This window comes from Rana temporaria, chromosome 1, assembly GCF_905171775.1.
Source record: "Rana temporaria chromosome 1, aRanTem1.1, whole genome shotgun sequence".
Classification (NCBI taxonomy): Eukaryota; Metazoa; Chordata; class Amphibia; order Anura; family Ranidae; genus Rana; species Rana temporaria.
In genome coordinates, this window is record NC_053489.1 from 513,341,197 (window position 1) to 513,365,709 (window position 24,513).

At 41.9% G+C, this 24,513-nt stretch overlaps 1 protein-coding gene across 1 annotated transcript in view; it reads right to left on the reverse strand.

The window, feature by feature from the left end:
- Positions 1 to 24,513, reverse strand: part of RNF150 (ring finger protein 150) — a 184,649-nt gene that overhangs the window by 50,210 nt on the left and 109,926 nt on the right. Inside the window, exon 3 of the mRNA XM_040331348.1 lies at positions 2,116 to 2,187. Coding sequence (XP_040187282.1) covers positions 2,116 to 2,187 — 72 coding nt within the window. The remainder of the gene's footprint in view (positions 1 to 2,115; positions 2,188 to 24,513) is intronic.

Here is a 24,513-nt window from a genome sequence, read left to right on the forward strand (position 1 = left end):
TACTCTTTATGGAGACATTAGGGGTCTAATAGACCCCAATGTCTCCCCTGCCTTTCACACCATCTAACCAAGCACAGATCGTATTGGCTATATGTGTCCCCTGGCTGTACTGGCCAGGAATTTATGCATCTGAACCTGGACGTGACATCACTTCCGGTTTTATTGTTTGCATGTGAGATTGAGGCATGGATTTGCCTCGGTCTCACAGTGCGCTCCCTCCCTTGGCCAGCGGCTGTGTTCCCGGGCTCCGGTAAGAGCGGGAGAGCCTGGGAACCACAGGAGGAGAAGCTGCCTCATCACTCTTACTTTGAAGCCCGGAGGAGGCTAAACAAAACCTGCACAAGCTGATGGCTGCTACAGCAGCCATTAGCTTGTGTTTAAATTTTCACTCATTGGCCATTAGCTTTTTTAAAGGTTCACTCTTTGGCCATTAGCTTTTTTAAAGGTTCACTCTTTGGACTTACAGTAAAATGGTTATTAATAAATGTCATTTATTTTTGTTGGTCACATGACTGCCAAAACCTTGCTAAGGCTTCTGCGAATCAAGGAGGTGGCACCACTCCTTTGCTCTTCGAGCAACCACTTATTTACTTGTCTCTGTCTATCTCTAGGGTGAACATGGCGATGTCACTGCCTCAATGAATGGGGAGACACAGATCAGAGGGCCAACAATGCTGCAAACTTAGCTGCAGTAGCAACAGTTTTTTTAACTTTGTATTTTTCCCACTTTAAAGTGACATTAAACCCTCTGCAGTCGATTTGATCACCTAATGAGTATACACTTTATCTTTGAAATCCTTGCTTAAGTTGGTGCAATGACCACTACTATAGGTTTCCTTTTCCAACGTGGCTCCTTTTGCAACATCCTATGGAGCCGCCCTAAATGCAGGAAATAGGGTTGTGTCTCCTTCTACTGTGTACATTAATAAAAAAAATGCAGAGCCACATCACCTGGCATGGCAAGGCACTCCACTACTCCTCCCTCCTCTTCCCTTCTCTAAGCCAACAGGCTGACTGGAAACTGCATTGTCTACCGTTAACATTTTCCAGTTTCCCTTTTTGCAGACAAAAAGCCAGATGCTTGTAAACGTGTCTAAAGCTTTATTCTGGTCATTGAAATTAATTAATGTTCAAGCACTAATGTTTAGGCATGTTTAGCAGCTTCTAGGAGCTTCAAGCGTTTTTTTTTCCTACCAAACCCTGCTGCTCCTGGACGCACTGGCAGTGTTTTTTTGTTCCTGCCTCTAAAAGCTCCCCCCCACTAAATACTGCTAAAAGCCTATGTGTGTATGGACACATAGGCTAACATAGAGGGGAGTTTAGAGGCAGGGGAAAAAAATGGCAGATGCCCCTTAGAAGCAGCTGTAAAAACCTCCAGTGTGCATGAGGCCTGACAGTTGTAAACTGTACGTGCTGGGATAAAACTTGTTAATTTACTTATGGTCTTGTTATTTCATGTGGGATGTTCTCTGAAGGGGATGCAGACTGTGTATAGTTTCCTTTATTAGGTGCCTTACATGCCTGCACCTGCTTCCGAGCTCTCCTTAATGTGTTCCTTGTTTTGACTTGATTGTGCAGGGGGGTGGCCTTGATGAAAATCCTTTTGATTGGCCATTTACACCTATTTATATGCACAGCTACACTAGCTATGATTAAGCATCGAACCACAGGGTAAAAAACGCGTTAGCTATTGCCTCTACCTCTGCATAGAATGGACTAACTGTTTTGGATTTTATATTTCACAATAAAGGTGTTATATCGGTGTGCAGCCATCCAGGATTTTTCTTGCGCTTTGATCTATTGCAGAGCCTGCACCTGTTTGCCCTAACAGAGTGTGTGTTTCACGGAACTTCTGTCTAGAGCGGCATTTTTCTCCCATTCTGTCAGACCGACTGTAGTACACGCAGGCCGAATGATGGATGATTTTTATTGAACTGGAAAATACCGCCCGACATTTGGCCCGCGTGTACTAGGCCTAACCCTCTTGTACTGGATTGTATTGTTTCTGTATTGTCTCTTTTTATATTGTAAATCGCTGGACAAACTGTTAGCACTATATAAATCCTATATATTAATAATAATAAAAAACAACAATCAGACATCAGTGTCACTTACCTTATCTCCCTTTTTAATAGTTCGGACTTGCAGTTTGCTAATGGCTTTTTTTGCTGCATCCCCAAGCCGCCTCTAAAAGACAAACAAAATGTAAAAATTAGGGAATAACGGACACGCAGGTTACATTTTACTCATATTATCATTCACAGTCTGCAACCTATTAATCTACTTTGTAAGAAATATCAGCCATTCTCCAGTCCAAGACCAGCGTTGTTGGGGTACTCTGGAATATTTTTCTTCCACATAGATCTGTATAATTTATGAACTCATTGTAAGATCACAATATTTCATTCATAACTCACATAAAGCAAACATTAGGAAGATAGATGGATACATGCTGTTGGTATCCATTGTGTTACCAGTAGTTTTGTTAAGAGTTTTTCCTAAGATTTGGGGTTTTCCATTCCTACTGTCCGTTATGACAAATAAGGAATAGTACTGCAGAATAAGAAAATTAATTTTCTGATTTATTTAAAACTACATTAAAAATTAAGTCTAGGTTAATACTTAAGCTACTTTTCTTTGCAGCATTCTTTATTTTATGTGTATGCTTTCAGGCTTGAGGTTTTTTGTTTTAGCCAATGGAAAGCTAGTTACTATGAGAAGAAAAATGCAGTTTATGTGCATTTTCAGGCACTCCCACTGAAGTCTACAAGGTACAAAAAAGTGCATGACTCTGCCTCAAAAATGTTTTTGTACTTTTTCACACTTCAACCAACACTCTTCAGGTTACACCACATATAATGGGAATCTTTTTGAGTGTTAAAGTGCCTTGGGAAACATGCCCCAAATTGCTCAGATGTGAACTGGACCTAAAAAAGGGTCTTGTCAACAGCAATCATCATTGCTCCCTGTTTGCATACGGGAACAATGATGGATAAGTTGCAACGGTTGTCTTTGGGAACACTGCCATTTTTCTTGGTGCTTTTCAATCTATACATTAACCACACCTAGACAGGCTTTACAGCAGTGTCAGTGGTGTAATATTGAAACTTGCCTCAGGATAACATTTAAAGAATACAATGCCTGTAAAAATATCACATTCCAGTTTTATGCATTTGCACATGCGAGTTGGTGTGAAGTCCACAGTAGACAGTTATCAGGACTCCCCAACACTGTAAAATCAGGAATAGCCACAATGTTTTCCATACAGCACTCTAACACTAGAGGACCATTGATTTTGTTAGGCACAGCCTGGCTATTTTAAAGAGCAACAGGCACTACAATAAAATTAGGGCCAGATATGTGAATACGTAACAACCTTACAATTGGCCCAGCAGACTTTTGCTTGTGTCTGAAAATGTATTTTAAAGATGAATTCCAAGCTCCTCCAGCCGTATGTTCGGGGTAAAAAAAGTGCGTGTGCCCCTGTAATCTCCCCTGTCAGCGTGTACTCCAGACCTTACTTTCGATTGGCAGGAGATCGCGTGAATCCTCTCTCAGCAGCCTCTACGCGTTTCACAATAATTGCGTCATCAGGAAGCTGCTGTATTCATAACTCTCATGTTATTTATACCCTTCATAATGGCCTATGGCCGGAAACGACAGTTCAGTCCAAACCGGAAGTGGTCGCTCCGCCATTTTAACTATTGGAAACGTTGCCTATTTGGCCTATTTTAACTATAAAATGCTCCGGGGGTTGGAAAAGTTCGAGAAATTGATCTTTAGCTCAGTTTTCCCACTTCCCCCTTGCACTAGGCCAGGCCTGCTTCTGTGGCATAAACTAGGGATCGGTGACGATACAGTACCGATATTTCTGCAACATCTCAGGCCTATAGCAGATATTGTTTGCCGATATTCTGTACATTTAAAAATAACATTTTAACACTTTTTTATTTTTTAATCACAGTTATTGCTGTCACAAGAAATGTAAACATCCCTTGTGACAGTAATAGGCAGTGACAGGTACTCTTTATGGAGGGATCAGGAGTCTATAAGAACAAAAACCCCTGCTCTGCACTTGAAAGTATTCAAAACATCAAGATCTGCAATTTTGAATACTTTCTATTTTTTAAACTGGCGCCTTTAAGATACCAGTAATCCGGGAAGTGATGTCATGACATCGCTTCCCGGTTACTAGATACGAGACTCGAATGAAGCATCGGCTTTGGTCGGGTCTTCTGTAAGCTGGCGGACGTGCCAGCTGGATGCTCGGACCTCCCGGTCGGGCACAGGCGAGCAGCGGAAGGTGGCAGGACGTAGAGGGATGTCACCTCCTGCTGTTTGTAATACCAGCTGAGCGGCTGCTGAGCCACATCGGTTGTTATTACAATAAAGCTGACGGTCCGCTCTAAAGAATGGTACTGGGGTGATCCTGCAGTTGCAGGCATCATCCCGGTAAAACCCCTTGAAGTAATATCGGTCTAGTCAGCGACGGATACCGTTTTTTTTGAAAATGCTAAAATCAGCCTGTAATAATCGGCCTTACCGATAATCGGTCGATCCCTAGCATAAACATAGTTACACTGGTCCATTCTAGGCCAGTGTAACCATGTACGAAATATCGATACCCGGAATTCCTCTTTAAAATACCCACAGTATAGACAGAGGCAGCCTATGTTATTGTTTCACTTTGTCTTCTGTATCCATGAGATCTTGTGGGATCTGTATGAAGCTTGTGCTGGAAAAGAGGCACATTTCTGCCAACATGGATCACCTAAACAGGAATGCAGAAACTGCGAATAGCAAAGCAACAAAAATAAAAAAGATTTACTTTACTATACTGCATCAGAACAAGCAAATCTGGTGCATGATATAAGACCCAATGCCACGTACACACGATCGGAAATTCCAACAAGAAAACCGTGGATTTTTTTTTTGACGGAATGTTGGCTCAAGCTTGTGCTGCATACATACGGTCACACAAATCTTGTCGGAAATTCCGACCGTCAAGAACGCTGTGACATACAAGACGTACGACGAGCCGAGATCAATGAAGTTCAATAGGCAGTTTGGCTCTTCTGCTTGATTTGTCAGAATTTCTGATCGTGTGTACGTGGCATTAAAGTGACATAGCTAGCAATCCAAATGGATATGGAATCTTGTTGGTTGCAGTAAATTCCACCAAATTTTAAGATATGCACAATATTAGATATATAAAAAACTAAGGGCCATATTCTCTCTAAATATCCGCCTGCTTCGCTTAGGGCACTTACACTCCGCTGTCCCAACTTACTGGAGCAGGTGTTGTATTCCCCAACCACTTGCTCCATAAGTTGGGACAGCGGAGTGTAAGTGTCCCGGCGTAGCCTGGCGGATCTCCAAGGGGGCGGCTTCTATTCAAATGAAGCGCGCCCCCGATGCAAAAGAACTGGGCATGCGCCGGGCTGCAAAAAGCCCAGTGCGCATGCTCCAGTTCTCGGCGGAAAACGTCAATGACGCCGACATGTGCGTCATTGACGCAAAGTCGTATTCAAGAACGACTTACGTAAACGACGTATCCGACGAAAAAACACGACGGGGACCCGACGCCATCCGTAACATGGCCTACGCGAGACTTGCGGAAACTTACCCCTCATATAGCAGGGGTAAGTTTCCGCTTACGCAAACGACGTTAGCGACGGTTACGCGACGCGAACTCGTTCGTGAATCGGCGTAGAAGGATCATTTGCATATGCAAATGACTCCTTCATGTAAATGCCATCTAGCGGCGGCCGGCGTCATTGCATTTAAGATCCGCAAGTGTAAGTGACTTACAGATGGCGGATCTTAAGTGTATCTATGCAAAAATGATTCTGAGAATCAGGAGCATAGATACACGGGTCAAAAAAGGGAGTTACGATGGAGTATCCTGAGTTACTCCATCGTAACTTTACTCAGAATATGGCCCTAAATATCTACTCATATTACAAAAAAAAAAAAGCTTATGAAGCAAGTGCCTTTTCCAAAGATTGTGTGACTTACAGGTAAGCCTTTGTAGTGGACTGAAACAATTCTATCCCAAAGCAGAAAGCAAGTGTCTAAATTTGCAATTAGACTGCTTTTCCAGTGCAGATGAGCATTGGAAATGCTCATCTTTGCCAGCTATGGCAAAATCTGAGGATGTATAGATAATACATACCTTTCAAGGCAAAAATCTTTTCATGAAACAATGGACTTTTTACCCTTAAAATATGATAATAATTTGTTAGGATGGCTGCTGTCGCTTTGTCCCCATACACACAAAAACGCAATCACTATTAAAAAAAAAAAGTAATAACGAAACTTAAGTCACGTCTTTCATTTTGTTTCTCTTCAGTACAGGAAAAATAAGGTTCACAGCAGTTACAGATACAATGAACTCTAGTTTTTCTAAAGACCACAAAGCGTTCCATGACGAAACAAGCGTGGCCATTCCATTTTATAAAGGGATCTCTAAATAATGGCAAACAGCGGGCTCCTTCCTTATCTGCAGACATATTTCTAAAACAGCCAACACTTCAAGGTGCTAAAAGACAAGACTGGAAACATTGTGTTCAGATGCTGGATTTCTCCAGCAGTTACGGGAAGTAATCAAAACAGTTGTATTAATAGTCCTCAGCATGCATACTCTTCAAAAGAGAGTCTAAAGTGTGTCAAAACTCAATGGCATACTCCAATTTAAGCACAATGAACACTCAAAATAGTCAAAAAGACAAAGGCGGTGAACCTGCTTGTTCGCTGTTGTTTTACGGCAGGATCTCTTGGATAACTGATGCTAGTAGTCGCAGGATTTATTGAGTGAGGAATCTCAACTCTTTTAGTACATAACTTCATTGTTAGCAGCAGTGCTTTTTTCTCAGAGAATAGGTGCAGGAAGTCGCCCATTTAGAGTCACCCCTTGTCTTTTCCCCCTACCCACTCCAGAGCACCGTCCCTTGATTCCAATCCCTACCTGCTTCCCAGTACTGCCCCTTTTAGAGAATACAGAACCAAGTAACATTTGTGATGCCAAGTCATTTGTATGGAATTTTCAATAACAAGGAAAGCTGTAAAATAGATCCCCTGCAAGCAGCAACAATAGACCCCCCCAAATCAACAACAGATTCCCCAAAGCAAACAATGTACTGGTACTGCTTGCAACAAAATACCCCTCAGCAACAATAGACCCCCGACAGCAAGAAAAAAATCTCCCCTCAGCCAGCATCAATAGACCCTCTAACATCCAGCAACTCCCCAGCAACACATGACCCACCCAGCAACAATACACCCCCCACTAGCAAAAATAGACCCCCCCTGCAAAAATAGATCTCCTCCAGCAATAATAGACCCCTAAGCAGCCAGTGTCAATAGATCCTGCAGCACACCCCAGCACCCCTTACCATTACATACATTCCATGCTGGGGGGGGCTGCATTCACCTTTGTTCCCACTGAAAAAAGCCCTGGTTAGCAGACAGTGGAACTCCAGGAAAATGGCTATAAATACACAGCATTCTGTGAATGGGCAAGGGAAGAAGCAGATACCGGCACCTCTCATATCCACAGTTGGCCAAAAAAGTATAGCATGGATTACGCCACTCGTCATAAATAAAGTGTAAATTTACAAGGATGCTTTATAGTATATCTATAGCAAAAACGTACCAAATAAATATCAAAACTCCTGTCAGTTTGTTTTTTTTTTACATCTTCCCAATAGAAGATTTTCTTTCACTTCCTATCAAAACAAGTATATGTGTAAATCTCTCCAAAGAGGATAAATCTACTCTAAACAGTTGCATTGTAACAGGTGCCCCCTTTATAAACGATCCCCCCCCCCCCACTCAGTTCCAGTTACAACCATAATCATTTTCTTTTCTAATAAAGGACAAATAGGGAGAGAGCCCATTCACATTTCTCCAGGCCACTGCGACGTGTTAACACAAACAATTGATGTGTGTTAAAACAATCCATTCATTACAAAAATGTTGCCATCACATTAACCAAAAAAAGATATGGCCTATTTTTTTAATGCAGCACATATTTCTGATTGTATTAAAAAAAAAAAAAAAATCGCAATAGGTGTATATTGATTTGTTTGCAGAAACGTTATTGTGCCTACAAACGACGGGATAGATTTAATGCTTTTCATTTTTTGATTGTTTCTACTGATTATGGCGGCGCTCTGTGTTTTTTTGCAGGACTTCGACATTGTGGTGGACAAATCTGACCCCAAATGACAGTTTTTGGGGACCAGTGATATTATTACAGGGATCAGTGCTAGAAAAATGTAGCGGATCAATGTAAAAATTACACTGGCAGGAAAGGGTAACCTATCTCGCCCGATAAAAGTGATATTGAGGCGAATCTGCCACGGAGACCACTTTTATCTTAAAATGGACCATCCACTGTTTAAAAAAATACTGGGGTTAGGGCAGCTACAGTGGATATAAAAAGTCTACACCAGGGTTTTGACAAATTTGCTTGGAATCTAGGAGCCAGCTAAAAAAGTTAGGAGCCAGAAAACGCACCCCTCCCGCCAAGCTTGCGCGCAAAAGCGAACACATACGCGAGTAGCGCCGGCATATGTAAACGGTATTCAAACCACACATGTGAGGTATCGCCGCGATCGTTAGAGCGAGAGCAATAATTCTAGCTCTAGATCTCCTCTAACTCAAAACATGCAACCTGTAGAATTTTTTAAACGTCGCCTATGGAGATTTTAAAGGGTAAAAGTTTGTCGGAATTCCACGAGCGGACGCAATTTTGAAGCGTGACATGTTGGGTATCAATTTACTCGGCGTAACCATATCTTTCACAATATAAAAAAAAATTGGGATAACTTTACTGTTGTCTTTTTTTTTTTATTAAAAAAAAAAGTGTATTTTTCCCCCAAAAAAAACTGCGCTTGTAAGACCGCTGCGCAAATACTGTGTGACAAAGTATTGCATTGATCGCCATTTTATTCTCTAGGGTTTTAGAATAAAAAAATACACATAATGTTTGGGTGTTCTAATTAGAGGGAAGGAGATGAAAGTGAAAACAGTAAAAAGAACACACATTAGAACTGCTGTTTTACTTGTAATGCCAACGGCCACCACCAGATGGCGTCAGGTCACAGAAGGCAGCTTGGGCCTTCTCAAGGCTGCAAAGCCGCGGCCTAAATTACCGGCCGTCGCATGGTGGTGGAGGCGCACGGAGACCCAGGATCCTGTGCCTCCCTGTGCCCCCACCTCCCCCGCCGCACGTTCGCGGCAGGGCCGGTAATTGAGGCAGCGGCTTTGCGGCCTTCTAGGCCACAAAGCCGCGGCCTCAATAACTGGCGGGCGCCAGGTCACAATTTCTTGTCGCAATTGCGACCTGGCGCCCGGATTTTGTTGAGGCCTGGTCTACACACAAAATGTCAGGTTTCTGTGATGTAAAAAAAATGAGATCTTTTAGGTGGAGGGAAGTAAAAATCAAAAAATAAAATAATATGGTTGCATAAGTCTGCACACCCTTACACTAATACTTTGTTGAAGCACCTTTTGATATATTACAGCACTATCTTTTTGGGTATGAGTCTATCAGCATTGTACATCTTGACTTGTAATATTTGCCCACTGTTCTTTGCAAAAACACTCCAAATCTGTCAGATTGCTAGGGAGTTTGCCTCTTCTGTTGTGTGCATGGATACAGTAGGGTTGGAGTGGATGAGAGGCTTAACTAAGAAGCTCAGCAGGGGACACAGGCATCTTGGTGCCGTGTCTCTTCAAAGTTCACAAATAGTAGAATGTGCTTTATATAGCAAAGATACAACTGTACACTACTCCCAGATGGTGCAGTAATAGTCTCCCAAAGTCACCAAAAGAATATGGTTACTTCCCTCATACTGTACTGAGCAATTTCTGGATTCTGTAGAGAACAGAATAGCATGTGCAACTGCTTATTACACAGTGTTTGATTATTGGCTGTATGGTATTACAAGGAGGATTATTTTCACTGGCAAGCACCGGAAACACCTTTTCACTGCAATTCGACTAATGTTGGAAGACTGTTTTCACTGCAATTAGGTTTGTAAAACTATACTGCTGAAACTGGAACCCTGTTGTAAATCGAGAACCATTTGTAAATGAAAAGGGTTATTTTTGGGCAAAGGTTTTGGCCATGACAACATCTCAAAATGTTAATATATTTTCCATAGGATTAAGAGCAGCTGAACATTTCTATTCTGTACACAAATGATAGGGAGTACAAACTATACAAAGTACTCCAAAATTAAAACAAAGGAAACAGATGTCCCAATGGTCTTTACCGCAATGACATCAATAGATTTCTGCTCTTGCCTTAGCATTAATTAAAATGTCACAAAAAAATAAAAAATAAATCACATTGAGAAACTTTAACTGTTGGATATAATTTAATGATTTGTATATTTCCCGCAATACATAAAGGAGGTGAAAATACTTTACTTTGAAAATCCGCCAGATTTTGTCAGATTACAGTAGGGGTCTCCAAACTGTGGCCCTTAGTAATCCTATCAATGATATGAGACGCTATTCCTTCCTCTGAAGCCAAACAATGGGGCACTTATTTTTCCTATTGATACCAATAATGGGGTACCATTACTCCCACAAATACCAAAGATGGGGTGGCACCACTCCTCCTACTGACCACAAACCCCAAGGTCATGTTTAATCTCATGGATGCTGGGCTCAGGACATTTTTTGGCAACAATCCAGCCTCCCTAAAGTCTGAAGGATATAAACTGGCCCTTTGAAACATTTGGAGACCTCTGTTTTAGGTATAATCTGCCTACATATACGTACTGCCCTTCCCTGTTCTGCATACTGGATGGCTACTGTGATCATATCAAGGTCTGAAAAACCTCAAACTTGAGTGGAGAGAACGAGGAAGTTATACTAAATACAGTGCCATCCTAATTTTTCCCAAAATTTTGAAGTTTATAACAGAATTTGTCAGATTCTAATCTCACGCCTACGATGGGCAGTTAAAGAGGGTGCAACTTTATGGCAAGCCACAGAGAAAAAATCCCTAGAGGAGCCCTGTCATAACCAGCCAGGTTGTAAAAAAGTCTGGAGAATGGTTTCAGCAAATACATATTCAGAGTCTGCATTTTAACTACCAAAGCCATACTACATAATAAATAAATCTTCCTGTGATGGGGGGATCCTTAAAAAAGTCATTATACTGATGTATGGGAAGATGCCTAAACGTGCCAAATACAGTACAAGGCCTAGGAGCGGATATGACACATTCACCCTATGAATAGAGACATTCATAATATCTATACAATATCTGGTGTCTAACAAATTCTAATTTCATTCTGTGCAATAATGAGTTGGTGTGAAAACCTTATCAGATAGAAATATCTATGCATGAAAATAGTTGGCAGTATAGGTTTTACCTGCCAAAGCATTGTAAAATATTATCCCGCTCTTTCAGCTCAACAATCAGTCCCTTTGATTGGGTGTGTTATTGTGCAACACCCTTTTCAGACTAGAAATAATGGCTGAATTTATTGCTCTGGAACTCCCATTCACTATCAAAAACTATGAAGGAATGCTAAATTATAAAAACCAGGAGCTCTGACAGATATGGACTTATGCCGCGTACACACGATCGGTCAAACCAATGAGAACAGTCTGATGGACCGTTTTCATCGGACCAAACCAATTGTGTGTGGGCCCCATCGGTTATTTATCCATAATTTAAAAAAAAGCAATCTTGTTTTAAATTTAACCGATGAATATCTAATCGATAGAAAAAAAACGATCGTTTGTAGGCACGTCCATCGGTTAAAAATCCACGCATGCTTGGAAGCATTGAACTTCGTTTTTTTTTGGCACGTCGTTGTGCTTTACGTCACCGCGTTCTGACACGATCGTTTTTTTTAAAACGATCGTGTGTATAGGGCTTGACTCTACTAGTGATTTGTACTTTGCACAGAAGCAAAGACCAAGCAAACCTTGCCAAGTATTTTCAATTTAATCCCATTTACTGTATTTTTGTTTGTCTGTATTTTTTTTTTTATATTTTCCTACACCATTTTTATTAAAATCATATTGAAAAATTAAAGTTGAATCTGATTGCTCCTCTGTAGAGAGCTACTGTAGTTTAAACCTGTTACATGCTAGTCTGAGCGTGACAGAGAGTGTTACACACATTTCCATTAAGGTCAGAATTGCAACAGCAGATGCTATGAACACTGCTTGTTTCTGTCAAAGCACATGAGAGCAACACGTGTGTGTGTGTGTTTATGTGTGCGTCTGTAAAAGGGGTTAGAAAGTATGTAAACTCAACATTTCATATTTCAGATATGTGCCTGTTGTATTTGTATGGAAAACTATCCTGTTCTCTGTGTATTGCTTCTTTTGTGTTAAAACCCTGGTGTTCATGCCAGTCCCTCTGCTTTCCTATTAAAAACTGACCACACTAAACAGAACACACCATGGTCAGTTCCCTAGCTGTGCTGGGAACTCAGTGTGCTCTCCTCCAATGATGAGACTTGTCCTTACAGGCCCCCTCATGCACAGCCTTTCACTGGGAAGATTAGTGTACTACTGCTTCTCCTCCACCCAGCTCTTATGCAGTTGAGAACAGAGGGAATGTGATCACTAAAAAAAAAAAAAAAAAAAAAAGAAGGAGGAAAAAGGTATTTATGGTGTTTTTCATATATCTATACACAAATGTTTTTTCCATTTCACTTCTATTTTAAACTGAATAGGTTGTTTTACAAGGTGATAGTTTACAATAACTTTAACTTCTGAATTAACCTACTCCAGTGCTGATCACTCATTCTGATTGTGCCAAGATTGTTGTCCCAAAGCTGGGAAATCTCTGCAAAGAGTGGGGTCTGACAGTGTAGCCATCACAGCCACTAGAATACTATTCATGCAAGAAACATGCAGCATCAGTAGCACTACGTATAGACTTTGGTACTGTGTTCTGGTCATTCAAGTCCCTACAAGAAAAACAGTGGAGGCTTCTAAAACATTTCAATTAGTCTATGTGATGAGGGCTAATCAATTTAGATAACCTCTGTTATCCATTTAGCTACTGAGTATGCATTACCTGGCACATCTACCTAAAATACCCATGGTCTAATTTAGCCCTTGGGGTCGAATCCCTTTAGAAACCTCCATTATCCATGTAATTACTGGGTGTACACAATATCTGGCATATCTACCTTAGCTCTCCAAGGCCTAATTTAGCCCTTGGGGTCTAATCATTTTAGCAACCTCTGCTATCCATAGAACTACTAGGTGTAAAATCTGCCAAATCCAACAGAGATTTATCGTGAAGCACAAAACATATGTTAAAACAAATTGATTGGCCATTTGCCAGACGAATGATCTTGGTAGAAGAAATGTTCTTTGTTGCATACTTCTGTTTAGCATGGAGGAGTATGTTGAAAAAAGTAGTGATGCAGCACTGACATGGTAGGCTATGCCTTTCTTTTCATCTCAAAGTTTCAATTTTAGTTCTGACTATGGTATAACTTTGAACTTGGTTCATTGCAGTCTTTGCAATAAAAGGCTTGCATGTAATAATTTGGTGAACTAGTCTGTAAGGGAGAAACAAAAGACTGATCACAGGAGATTTCCAAGCACGTAAGAAGTTCTGCAACTGGCCCAGGCATTCTGGTTAGCTCATTTTGCATTCCATACATGACCAGGTATTGCTACAATGCTCAAATCAGCCTATTTGAAAACGGTCTAAAATAAAGTCATGTGACGGTTAGGTATACAATGGAAGACCACTATTTGGGAGATGAGGGAGATCCCTTCTTGTACCGGTCTTTATAAACCCACTCATGATGTTTATCATATGGAGTATTTGACGGCTCATCTTCATAACAAGCTCATCTGCAAAAAGATTTGGCACCTCTTAGAATCATGCATGTCCCATTTACATTCATGAAACAATGCCGGTTTGGAGTTGTATGGGGGTGCCCGCTAGCATAAGTCTTGTCTCGTCCTCTGTAGACTTTTTTCTTCCTCCTCTTCTCTCTTTCTATCTTTTCACGGTTGTCATACCATTTTTGATACAACAGCTTCCCCTACTTTTCATTTAATATATACTTTTATGTTGAATGCCATGGTCAGATGACTCACCGACACACAAGTTCACAGGTTCTAGAATCGATACTATTCATGCCATGAGGTTGACACACGCACACACACACACACACACAGTTAGGTCCATATATATATTTTTTCAGGTATTTACCAAAACAAATTCAAGCTATAGTTATATAATGGATATGGGCTGAGTGCACACTCTCAGATTTAATTTGAGGGTATGTACATCCTTTTTTCAAGGTAACAAAAGTAATTTTGACAATTGAATCAAAAGCTGTTTAATGGCCTGCCAGGTGTGGGCTACTCCATTATGTCTTCATCAATTAAGCAGGTAAAGGGTCTGGAGTTGATTCTAAGTGTAGTATTTGCATTTGGAATCTATTGCTGTGAACCTACATCATTCGTTCAAAGGAGCTGTCCATGCAAGTAAAACAGGGCATTTGTAAGGCTTCAAAAACAAAACAAATCCAACAGAGGGATAGCATCAATATTAGAAGTGTCCAAATGAACAGTTTGGTACATTCTGAGGAAAGAAGAATGCACTGGTGAGCTCAGCAACATAAAAAGGCCTGGATGTTCAGGAAAGACAGTGGTGGATGATCGCAGGATACTCTCTATGGTAAATTAAAACCCATTCACAACATCCAGACAAGTGAAGGACACTCTCCAGGAGATAGGCGTATCATTGTCAAAGTCTACAATCAGGAGAAGATTTTACGAGAGCAAATACAGAGGATTCACCACAAGGTGCAAACCATTCATAAGCCCGAAGAACAGAAAAGCCAGATTAGACTTTGCCCAAAAAAAAAGAAAAGCCAGACCAGTTCTGGAAAAGCATTCTTTGGACGGACGAAACTAAGATTAAGGACGGGAAGAAAAAAGTGTGGAGAAGGCTTTTAACAGCTCATGATCCAAAAGCACACAATGTCATCTGTAAAACATGGTGGAGGCAGTGTGATGGCATGGGCATGCATGGCTTCCAGTGGCACTGGGTTATTGGTGCTTATTAATGACAGAGGACAGAAGCAGCCAGATTAATTCTGCAGTGTTTAGAGATATACTGTCTGCTCAGATTCAGCCAAATGCAGGAAAGTTGATTGGATGGTGCTTCCCAGTACAGATGGACAAAGTTCCAAAACAAACTGCAAAAGCAACCCAGAAGATTTTGAAAATAAGTGGAATATTCTGCAATGGCCGAGTTAATCACTTGATCTCAACCCAATTGAGCATGCATTTTACTTGCTAAGGGCAAAACTAAAGGCTGAAAGATCCACATATAAAGAACTGAAGACAGCTGCAGTTAGAGCCTGGCAAAGCATCAGAAAGGAGGAAACCCAGTCTTTGGTAATGTCCATGGGTTTCAGACTTCAGGCAGTCCTTGCCAGTAAGGGATTCTCAACAAAATGTAAAACATTAATTTATGAATATATTAATTTGTCCAATTACATTTGAGCCCCTGAAAATTGGGGGACTGTGTAAAAAATGGTTGCAGTTCCTAAAATTTGTACTTGATATTTATGTTCAACCCCTTGAATTAAAGTCTGCACTTCAAAATCATTTGGATTGTTTCATTTACATTTTATTATGGTGGCATACAGAGCCAAAAGTAGGACCATTGTGCTCGTGTCCAAATATATATGTACCCAACTGTGTGTGTGTACAGTATATATATTGCTTTATGATCTGTAATCACAAGTATCTGGCTGTATTTCTCAACATTGAGAACACCATTGATCCTGAACAAATCTCCAACTCCATTTGCAGAAATGCAGCCCCAAATTTGCATGGTACCTCCACCATGCTTCACTGTTGCCTGCAGACACTCATCATTGTACTGCTCTCCAGCCCTTTGTGAAAAAACTGCCTCCTGGTACAGCCAGGTATTTCACATTTTGACTCATCAGTCCAGAGCACCTGCTGCCATTTTTTTGGCACTCAAGTTCATAAGTTTTCATGCATAGGACGTGGAAACAAGGCTACATGACTATAGATAAAAACCTAGGAACTGGGATGCAGAAAAACGGCAGCAGGTGCTTCTGGACCGATGTCAAAATTTGACTCACACCTAGTATGTTTTCTCCTTTCTTCCTCCTTCTCCTGTACATATATGTATTTTTTAAATTCCTTACCTTAAATAAAGCTTTCTTTTGGACAGCCACATAATATTCTGGGGTCTTTTTTCTCTTGTCCCTGAAGTGGTGGGCACCCATTAATACTGCAGAGAGCAGCACTGACAACATAATGTCAGTGGTACACTCATGCAACACTGTACTGCTCTCTCTGCAGTACTGAAGATCTGCCCTCTGCAGTATTGTACGATTTCCTGCAGTACTGAAGAATTGCCCTCAGCAGTATTGTATGCTTTAGCATTATTGGAAGATCGCCCTCTGCAGTATTGTATTACTCTTTGCAGTATTGATGATCACCCTCTGCAGTATTGGAGATTGCCCTCTGTAACATTGTATAGCTTCCTGCAGTATTGAAGATTGCCCTCTGCAGGATTGTATGGCTTCCTACAGTACTGAGATCTCCTGCTGCAGTATAGAAGATTTCCTTCTGCGGTATTGTACTTCTCTCAGCTAGATAAAACCTTGCCAGAGCTTCTTAGTAGATGATTTGTTTAACAGCCAACAAACCCATATCCTATTCACAATAGTGTGAACCCAGCCCTATAGAGGAAGACATTTTCTGCTTCCTATATTTTGGAATGAGACTATTAGCCCTATTTAAACTAAAGCAGTCAAGGATGTCTTGTGCACACTATGCTCACTGTGACCACTATCTGTGCAATAAAGTTTAGGGTATCACGGATGATTTCTGAGATTTGCTTAATGTGAAAAGTAATTGTTTTCCAGAGTACCTAAATACTTAGTACAAACCAGCACAAATGGCTGTAAGATCCAAGTACAATCTCCAGGAGAGTTAGGCCAAATTTAATGTAATCAATCAGGTGACTACTCCATACGATTTGGCCACTAATTTATAACTACTCCCCTCAATTTTAGTATTACTGTGGAAAGGTGAGCTAGTGTCAGTACCTGCTGCTGTTTGTCAAACAACGGTCAGAAGTTGCCCAAAGAATTACTTTCCCCACTCCAAGATATACCAATAGTGTCAAAGGTGTATTTAAAAACAACACAGTATTTAATATTTGGTGGGTGCATTACAGAAAAGGAACTCCAATTCATTAGGTTCTACATCAATGCTCTTGCAATGCAACACAATTACATTTTGTATTTTTCAATAGCCCCTAGGGGCAGAACCTGTTCGGTTCCTCTCATGAACCCCATGAACCACTCTCCACAGGGAGTAGAGACAATAAAGAATCATACTCATTCTCTTCTTTTTTCTTAACACGGATCACTAGCATAAACTAGTCTAATTGAAAATGTAATGCAAACAAATATACCAAATAATGAAGTGATCTCACAGTAAATACACTGCCAGTTTCTGAAAAGATAAGCCCAAGCTTCTGGCAGATTCATCCCAGTGGAAAGCAACCAGAGAAAATCATAGCACTTGGGCTTGAAATAACAAATAAGTAGTTAGAAAAGAAAACTGATTCCACCAAAAAAACTTCCCTTGAGAGAATGCTGAATTATTAGGAAGCCTGCAAGTGCCTGGATTCCTGTCAAATGGGTCAAAAGGACAGCAAAAGAAAAAACAGACTAAATGAAATAATGGAGCCATGTGGGGCTGCTGGGATACTGAGACACAGACGTAGAAAGTCAGCATTTAACATGCTGCTACACTCTACCAAGCAACAGGTACTCCAAGAGGAAGAGAAACAGAGATCAATAGGTTTAATCAATGTTCAATTAGCAATAGCATTTTTATTAAAAGCAAATAAAGCTATTATTATAAAAATCTAAGTCATGATGAGCCATTTATTTGTAAAAATGTAATCATATATTATATTGGGTCACAGAGCGGTTTAACTGCAGTAACTCGTCTCTGCCTTGTAGTGACTTATCTATTACAAAGAAAAGATCACCTAGCACCTGGATGCTGACATTCCATGCAGATCTCTTTTTTTTTTTTTAATAGAGAAAAGTCACAAAATAAACAAAAGAATTACGTCCAATCAAATCACATTTAAAAGTTTGTGAAGAAATATACTGTATACAGCATCAAAGAATTGGTAATATATCCATTCCAAAGACCATAATGTCAACTGCACACAAGGGAAATGCACAGCATGTGTATATATGGATATCTGAGTGACAACAGATTGTACTTCTGGGCTATTCTAGAGTTTAGGGTAGGTTGTGGGGTGATACTACTAAAGGATCCCAAGTCAACCAAATATGGGATGTAGCAACGATCAAGGGGAAACTGGAGCAACCCAACTCTCTTGATAGCAATTAAAGCTCCAGATCGCTTTAGGCTCCATTCACATTTAGGCACCCTGGATCGCAGGCGGAATTGCAGTACGCCCCTTGCCCAAAAATAAGTCCTGAAATTTATTTTGGGTGATAGGACTACCGCGTTTCGTCAGACGACAACCGCAGCAATATCACGGCAAAGTCAGGGTGCCATTGGAAGTGACAGGGATCACAAGTCTGTCCCGCGATTTGCTGTGATTCAGGATTGTGGGCAGAATTGCAGTGATTCCACCTGCGATCCGGAACGCCTAGATGTGAACGGAGCCTTAGAGAGTAGTCACTTGTAACAAATGGAATTATGTAATCTACTGCCTCACTAAAGTTAGAATGTCTTTGTGGTACTTGTATAGTACACCCAGGTAGACCATCAAGATCAAGAATGTGCCAGTAAAGCCCCTGTCTTGGCAGACAGTACATTCCTTCTGATAAATTGAGTCTAGTTCACCCATCCATTCTGCCAATTGAGTATTAGAGTTCCAGTGTCTAGCAATGGACAGTGTATGTTTAAATGACATCTAAAAATGTAATAAAGATTACATGGATAATTATGCTATAAATATTTTTATGGTTCTGGTATACATATGTTTCTGTGCACAGAAAACCAGTATAGATCATATATTTTGCATTATTTAACAGATGAAAATCAATTGTTAAGTTATATTATTTATTTGTAGTCTTGGTGTGCATTTGTCACTGCCAATTTTGCTACTGGTGACAACTTGATGGTGGCACAATTAATTAATAGAATTAGCACTTTCCATAGTGTAAGAAACTCCCTTGCTGGTCAAAATGCTGCAGAACTGCAATCACTAGTATGGAAGCAGCATACCTCACTAGTTTGCTAGAGATAGAGCAATGCCTTAGGAGATGGTGATTTAAGTTGCAGGGATTTGGTCACTGTCAAGTTGTTGTCAGTAACACAATTCATATCTAGTCTGACATAGTCCTTAGGCAGCTTTGATAGAAAGCATCCTTTTTCGTCTGTTACTTCTCTGAGACGCTCAGCACAGAGCATGGGAAAAAGCCAGATGTAATATAATGACAGCATCTCAGATTAGAGAGGTCCTCCATTCTGGTTTGCGGAGAAGGAAGGACAAAATGTAAAATTAGACTAGCCGTTAGTAAGAAAAGAAGCCCCAAATACCTGTTGTAGGGAATAAAAATCAGAATGAGCTATTTAATTTACTGAAAAGTCAACAATTCCCTCAGCGCTGCAAAATAGTGAAAATAATTGCTCTAGGTATCTCGCCATCACTATTCCGACACATTAAGATACAGTAAGGACACAGTTCATATTTTGGCAATTAGGTCATTTTTAAATGGACCTGTGTTATATCAGGTATAATAAATATTGGTTATAACAGTGTTATTTCAGGTGTAATAAAAGACAAAAAAAATACACATCCTTTACTAAAGTGCATCTATAGATAATCACCAGTGATCAAAATCTGTGCCAAATAGTCTGCCTAGAATATTTCAAAACAAACTATCCAAAAATCAATGAAACATACATCTCTTTAGCTGAAGAAGTATTCTGGTGGAAAAATGTTTTGTGCGCTCCTCACTTCACAAAAAGGATGTGGAGTTTGCAAAAGTTTGGAACACTTGGCTATGTTACCTGCAATGCCCATCTTGGTGTATGCCGGCAGGTGGATGGGGATTTTAGGACACTATTTCCCTTTCCTTCTCTCTTTAAATCCCTTATTATGTCTAAATTTGATCAAAATGTTGTGATTTATTTGCATTTCCCATCTATTAGTTGATAGCAATGCAAGCTACGTTTTTGTAGGAACTGTTGGAGGAAGGAAAGACGACGGTTCTCCGCCCTCTTTCTCAGACACTTCCAGCATTTCCTCTGCTTGTATGAGCAGTTCTTATAAGCAATATCAGTATTCTGATAATGGTATTATTCTCAGAGGTTCATTTTGAGAAATCTTCGCTTGCTTTCGTTTGCATAATTACAATTTTTACATCCTACTGTACACCCAAGGCCTCTTTCACACTGGGCGGATCAGTAATGATCCGCCCCGTGCACCTCCGCTTGCTCAGCGGGGATCGATCCGTTGATCCCCGCTGAGCCGGCGGATGACAGGGCGGTCCCCGCACACTGTGCAGGGACCGCCCTGTCTTTTCTCTGCTCCCCCCTATGGGGAGATCGGATGAACACTGACCGTATGTCCGTGTTCACCCGATCCGATCCGCCAGACGGAAGGAAAAGTAGGTTTTTCCTCCGTCACACTTTGGCGGATCGGATGTCAGCGGGCATGTCACCGACATCCGCGGCTCCATAGAGGAGCACGGAGCGCCCGTACAGGTCCGCAAAAAAAACTGACAGACGGACCTGTACTCAGTGTGAAGTCATAATTCCATACAGACGAACGCGATTCGCGATAGGAATAAATCAGAAAAACTGACAGAAAAAGTGTGATGGAGTGCACACACGGTCGGTTTTCCTGACAAAAACCTCACATTGCACTTTTCCTGTCAGGAAAACTGCTTGTGTGTACGAGGCATAAGCTTTTCTCTTTTTGTACAAAACCATTGGGCGCCCTCAGATGAAGATGAAGCCCTCAGATGAAGTCAACCAATGACGAAATGCATCAGGGCGTGACACTTATCCATTGACCAGAGATGCTGTACAGCCCCCAGGAGCAGGAACAGAAGAGAAGTCAGACATCTGCATCTTCACTGGCTTGCAAGGAGAGGCATACAGGCACAGTACTGATACGTTTTTATGCTTGTTTCGCTACGCCTTACGAACCTGCAGGCACACGGACCTCAATTCTCCCTTTACTATAAGCTTATGGTCACTTCAAGGACCATAAGTTTAAATCAGAATTGTTCAGCAGACTCTGCTAAACAATTCTATAACTCTGATCAGCGAATTACAACCCGCTGATCAGAGTTTTTATCCCTACGCCCCCCCCCCCAAGCTGCCGCTTTCCTGTCCCCTGCCACTCCACCACCCGCTGCTCCCTTTCATCTTAAACAGCCCCCTACTCTCCTCCAACACCCATCTTTCCCTTCAGCACAGACCCCTCCCCACACGACCCTCCCTCAAACTGGATCCCCGCAGCCGCCATCATTAGCCGGCATCCCTCCTCTGCTGCTACCTGGCTTCAGTTGCAGCATGGGGCTTGGGTGGGGGTCCAGATGGTTCCCCCCCGCCGGTCAGATAGCCCCCCCACATCCCCGATCCATGGCCGCTCCGAGCGGCATCCCTCTGTCCCCTCTCGCGGCCTGCATCTTCTCCCTGCACTGATCTCCGTGATCGGTCAGGCTGGGGAGCGCGGCAGAAGGAGGAGGGGGGGGGGCAGTGCGGGTGGAGGTGAAGTTAGGGCTTGATAAACAAGTGATTACCAAGCTCCCACCTGTAGTATAGAGGGCGCATGCAGCAATCACTACTGATCGCTCCTAGACCTCCCATTGACACTACCAGCTGATATATAGTAACCATGATTGTTACAATGTATCAGATTGTCATTTTATGAATGAAGATTCCTTATTCATTCAAGTAAAGTGCTGCAGAGACTTTCTCTGCCTCAAAAAGGAGAGATATGGGGTCTGTTAATCCCTCCAATATCTCACCAAAGACCCCCCACCCCCCAATTTTTTTTCAAATATAACTATAATATAAATATATATATATATATATATATATATATATATATATATATATGTATTTATATTCATTTTTTTAAAACAATGTAAAAGAAAAAAACAAGAAAAAAAACAGTAAGACCCTGTGACTTTTTTGGGGGGACTGCAACCCCCCCCAGGTCCGCCCCTTGTGCACTCACCCCTCCATGGTGACTGTCTCCCCCTGCACTCACCCTTCCTCAGCTTCCTCAGGAGAAGCCTGAAGACAATAGCGAATATTAATTCGCTATTGTCACAAGTGGATGAGTTCGGGGTACAATGCTCAACCTTTTTTTTTTTAAAACAATTAGAGCCTCAGGCTCTAATTATGTGGTTTGGAAAAAAAAAACTCATACAAACGTCGGCACCCTGCAGGGAGGCGGCGCCCCTAATGGTCCGGCCGCTCCTGGTAAGACCCCTTTCACATGGAGCAGACACTGTCAAGCAGATTTGCTGCTCAGTGAGGGATTCGTCTGCTGATCCCTGCTAAACAGGCGGATAACAGGTCCACGTCCGCTGATGCAGAGCGGACACAGACACAGCTCGCTATTCTCCATGGGGCGGTCAGATGGAAACGGATTGCCTGTCCAGTTCCATTGGATAACATCCAATTTGATCCCTCTGTTTTAGCAGACTGGACTTGATCGGATGCAGGCGGGTTTAAACGGACACATGTCCAACATTTACATCAGCCTCTCCATTGAGAACAATGAGTGTGCTTGTGTGAAAGGAGCCTAAGGCCTTATTCATACAGGGCATACATCGCATACCTTTACAGGGATGCACAGGTGTTTCGTGCATCTCTGTGCAGGCAGTCCCATTGATGTAATTTGGGATGTAGAACCTGCACGAACATAGCCGTTGTTCCTAATTTAACATCCATGTTGGTCCGCATGCATGTCCCTGAGCTTACACTGGCTGTGTTTGGGGTCATGTACCCACACCCACACAGACTGGGAACAGCAGCTATGCCTGTGCAGCTGTTGCATCCCAATTGACATAAATGGGAACTGCCTGTACGGGGATGCATGGAACACCTGTGCACCTGTGTGGGTAAACATGGCCTTCCGTGGGCGTAAACTTTAGTATGCCATATGTGAACGAGGCTTTAGTAGCAATTTAGCAGGAATTGTGTAGGTTATGTTGTGTTTATGTACACTATTAATGATTTTAGTGTATTTTTAGCGAGAATATTGTATTGATAAACATTTGCGCAAATATCGTGCTGCCCTTAAAACCAGTAGCACCTTCTTTTTATTCTACTGGCTATGTGCTTTCAGAAAATGTATACCCGGAAGTAGACACGTGACCGGGATGTGCCTTGACGCACACTTCCTGACAACGTCATCACCATGAAACGTACGTTGAGGCACATCCCACTCAAGCCTCCGCCCACTTACTTCCGGCTACCCAGGCATTGGAAAACACGCCATACAGCGCGAGCATTACGGCTGCTACACCACCCACCTGGCTGACTATCTGCGGTTTCCTCTGGTGCCGAGGCATAGGCACTTTGCCGAGTAAGAGGAAAGTAAGAGGCCATTTGGCCTGTCCTTGTTTTTATTTATGTTTAAACTAAATGGTATCACACTATGGTCCTGCTTCTTTCCATTTCCTCTTGATTGGATATGAGATGGAGTGTCCCCTAGGTTTTTTCCCAGTGGCTTAAGCACAGCATCTCAAATTACCCAAGTCTCACCTGACCTGTCATTTACAAACAAAGGGGTCATGGTGATTTGGTAAGTGTGCTACTTACCTTATCCACCGGGTGCAAGTGTGTCTTCATAAGATCTTTTTCATGGTGACGGTGTAAATACACCCATTGTTTTATGGACATAAGCGCTTGCTGTGGTTAATTCCAGGATGGCAGTAGGGCTGAATCTGAAGATGCGATACACCTCCGAATCCCCCATGCCAAAGACGTTTATGCGCGGTCGGTATATCCTCTCCTGTGCCCTCCTCCTCCGTGCCTGGATGCCCCTGGCATGTTGGCATACAGATTGTTGTCCTGCAAGTGTGGATGCTCAGCTCGTCCCTAACGGTGCTGCTGAAGCTGACCTTCACACGTCTGGTGCAAAGTTAAATCTGCTTTTATGAGGGGTAACTTTAGACCGGACGTACAGCTTACACGCACAGCGCGTAGCCTGCGCCAGACAATAGTACTTTCGTGGATCGCCATATCTCCCTCATTTGCATAGCAAAACAATGGTGCGTCCAGCGTATTTTTGCGCCCACGATGCGCCGGTGTAGAAAAATTACGTCGGTCGGAAAAAACTATTTTTCAGGCGTATCTCGTTTTGGGGATACGGCGCATAGATATGACGGCGCATATTTACACTTACGCCGCGCATCTCGAGATACGCCGGCGTAAGTGCTTTGTGGATCTGCCCCTCTGTCTATATTTAATGCGGCACGT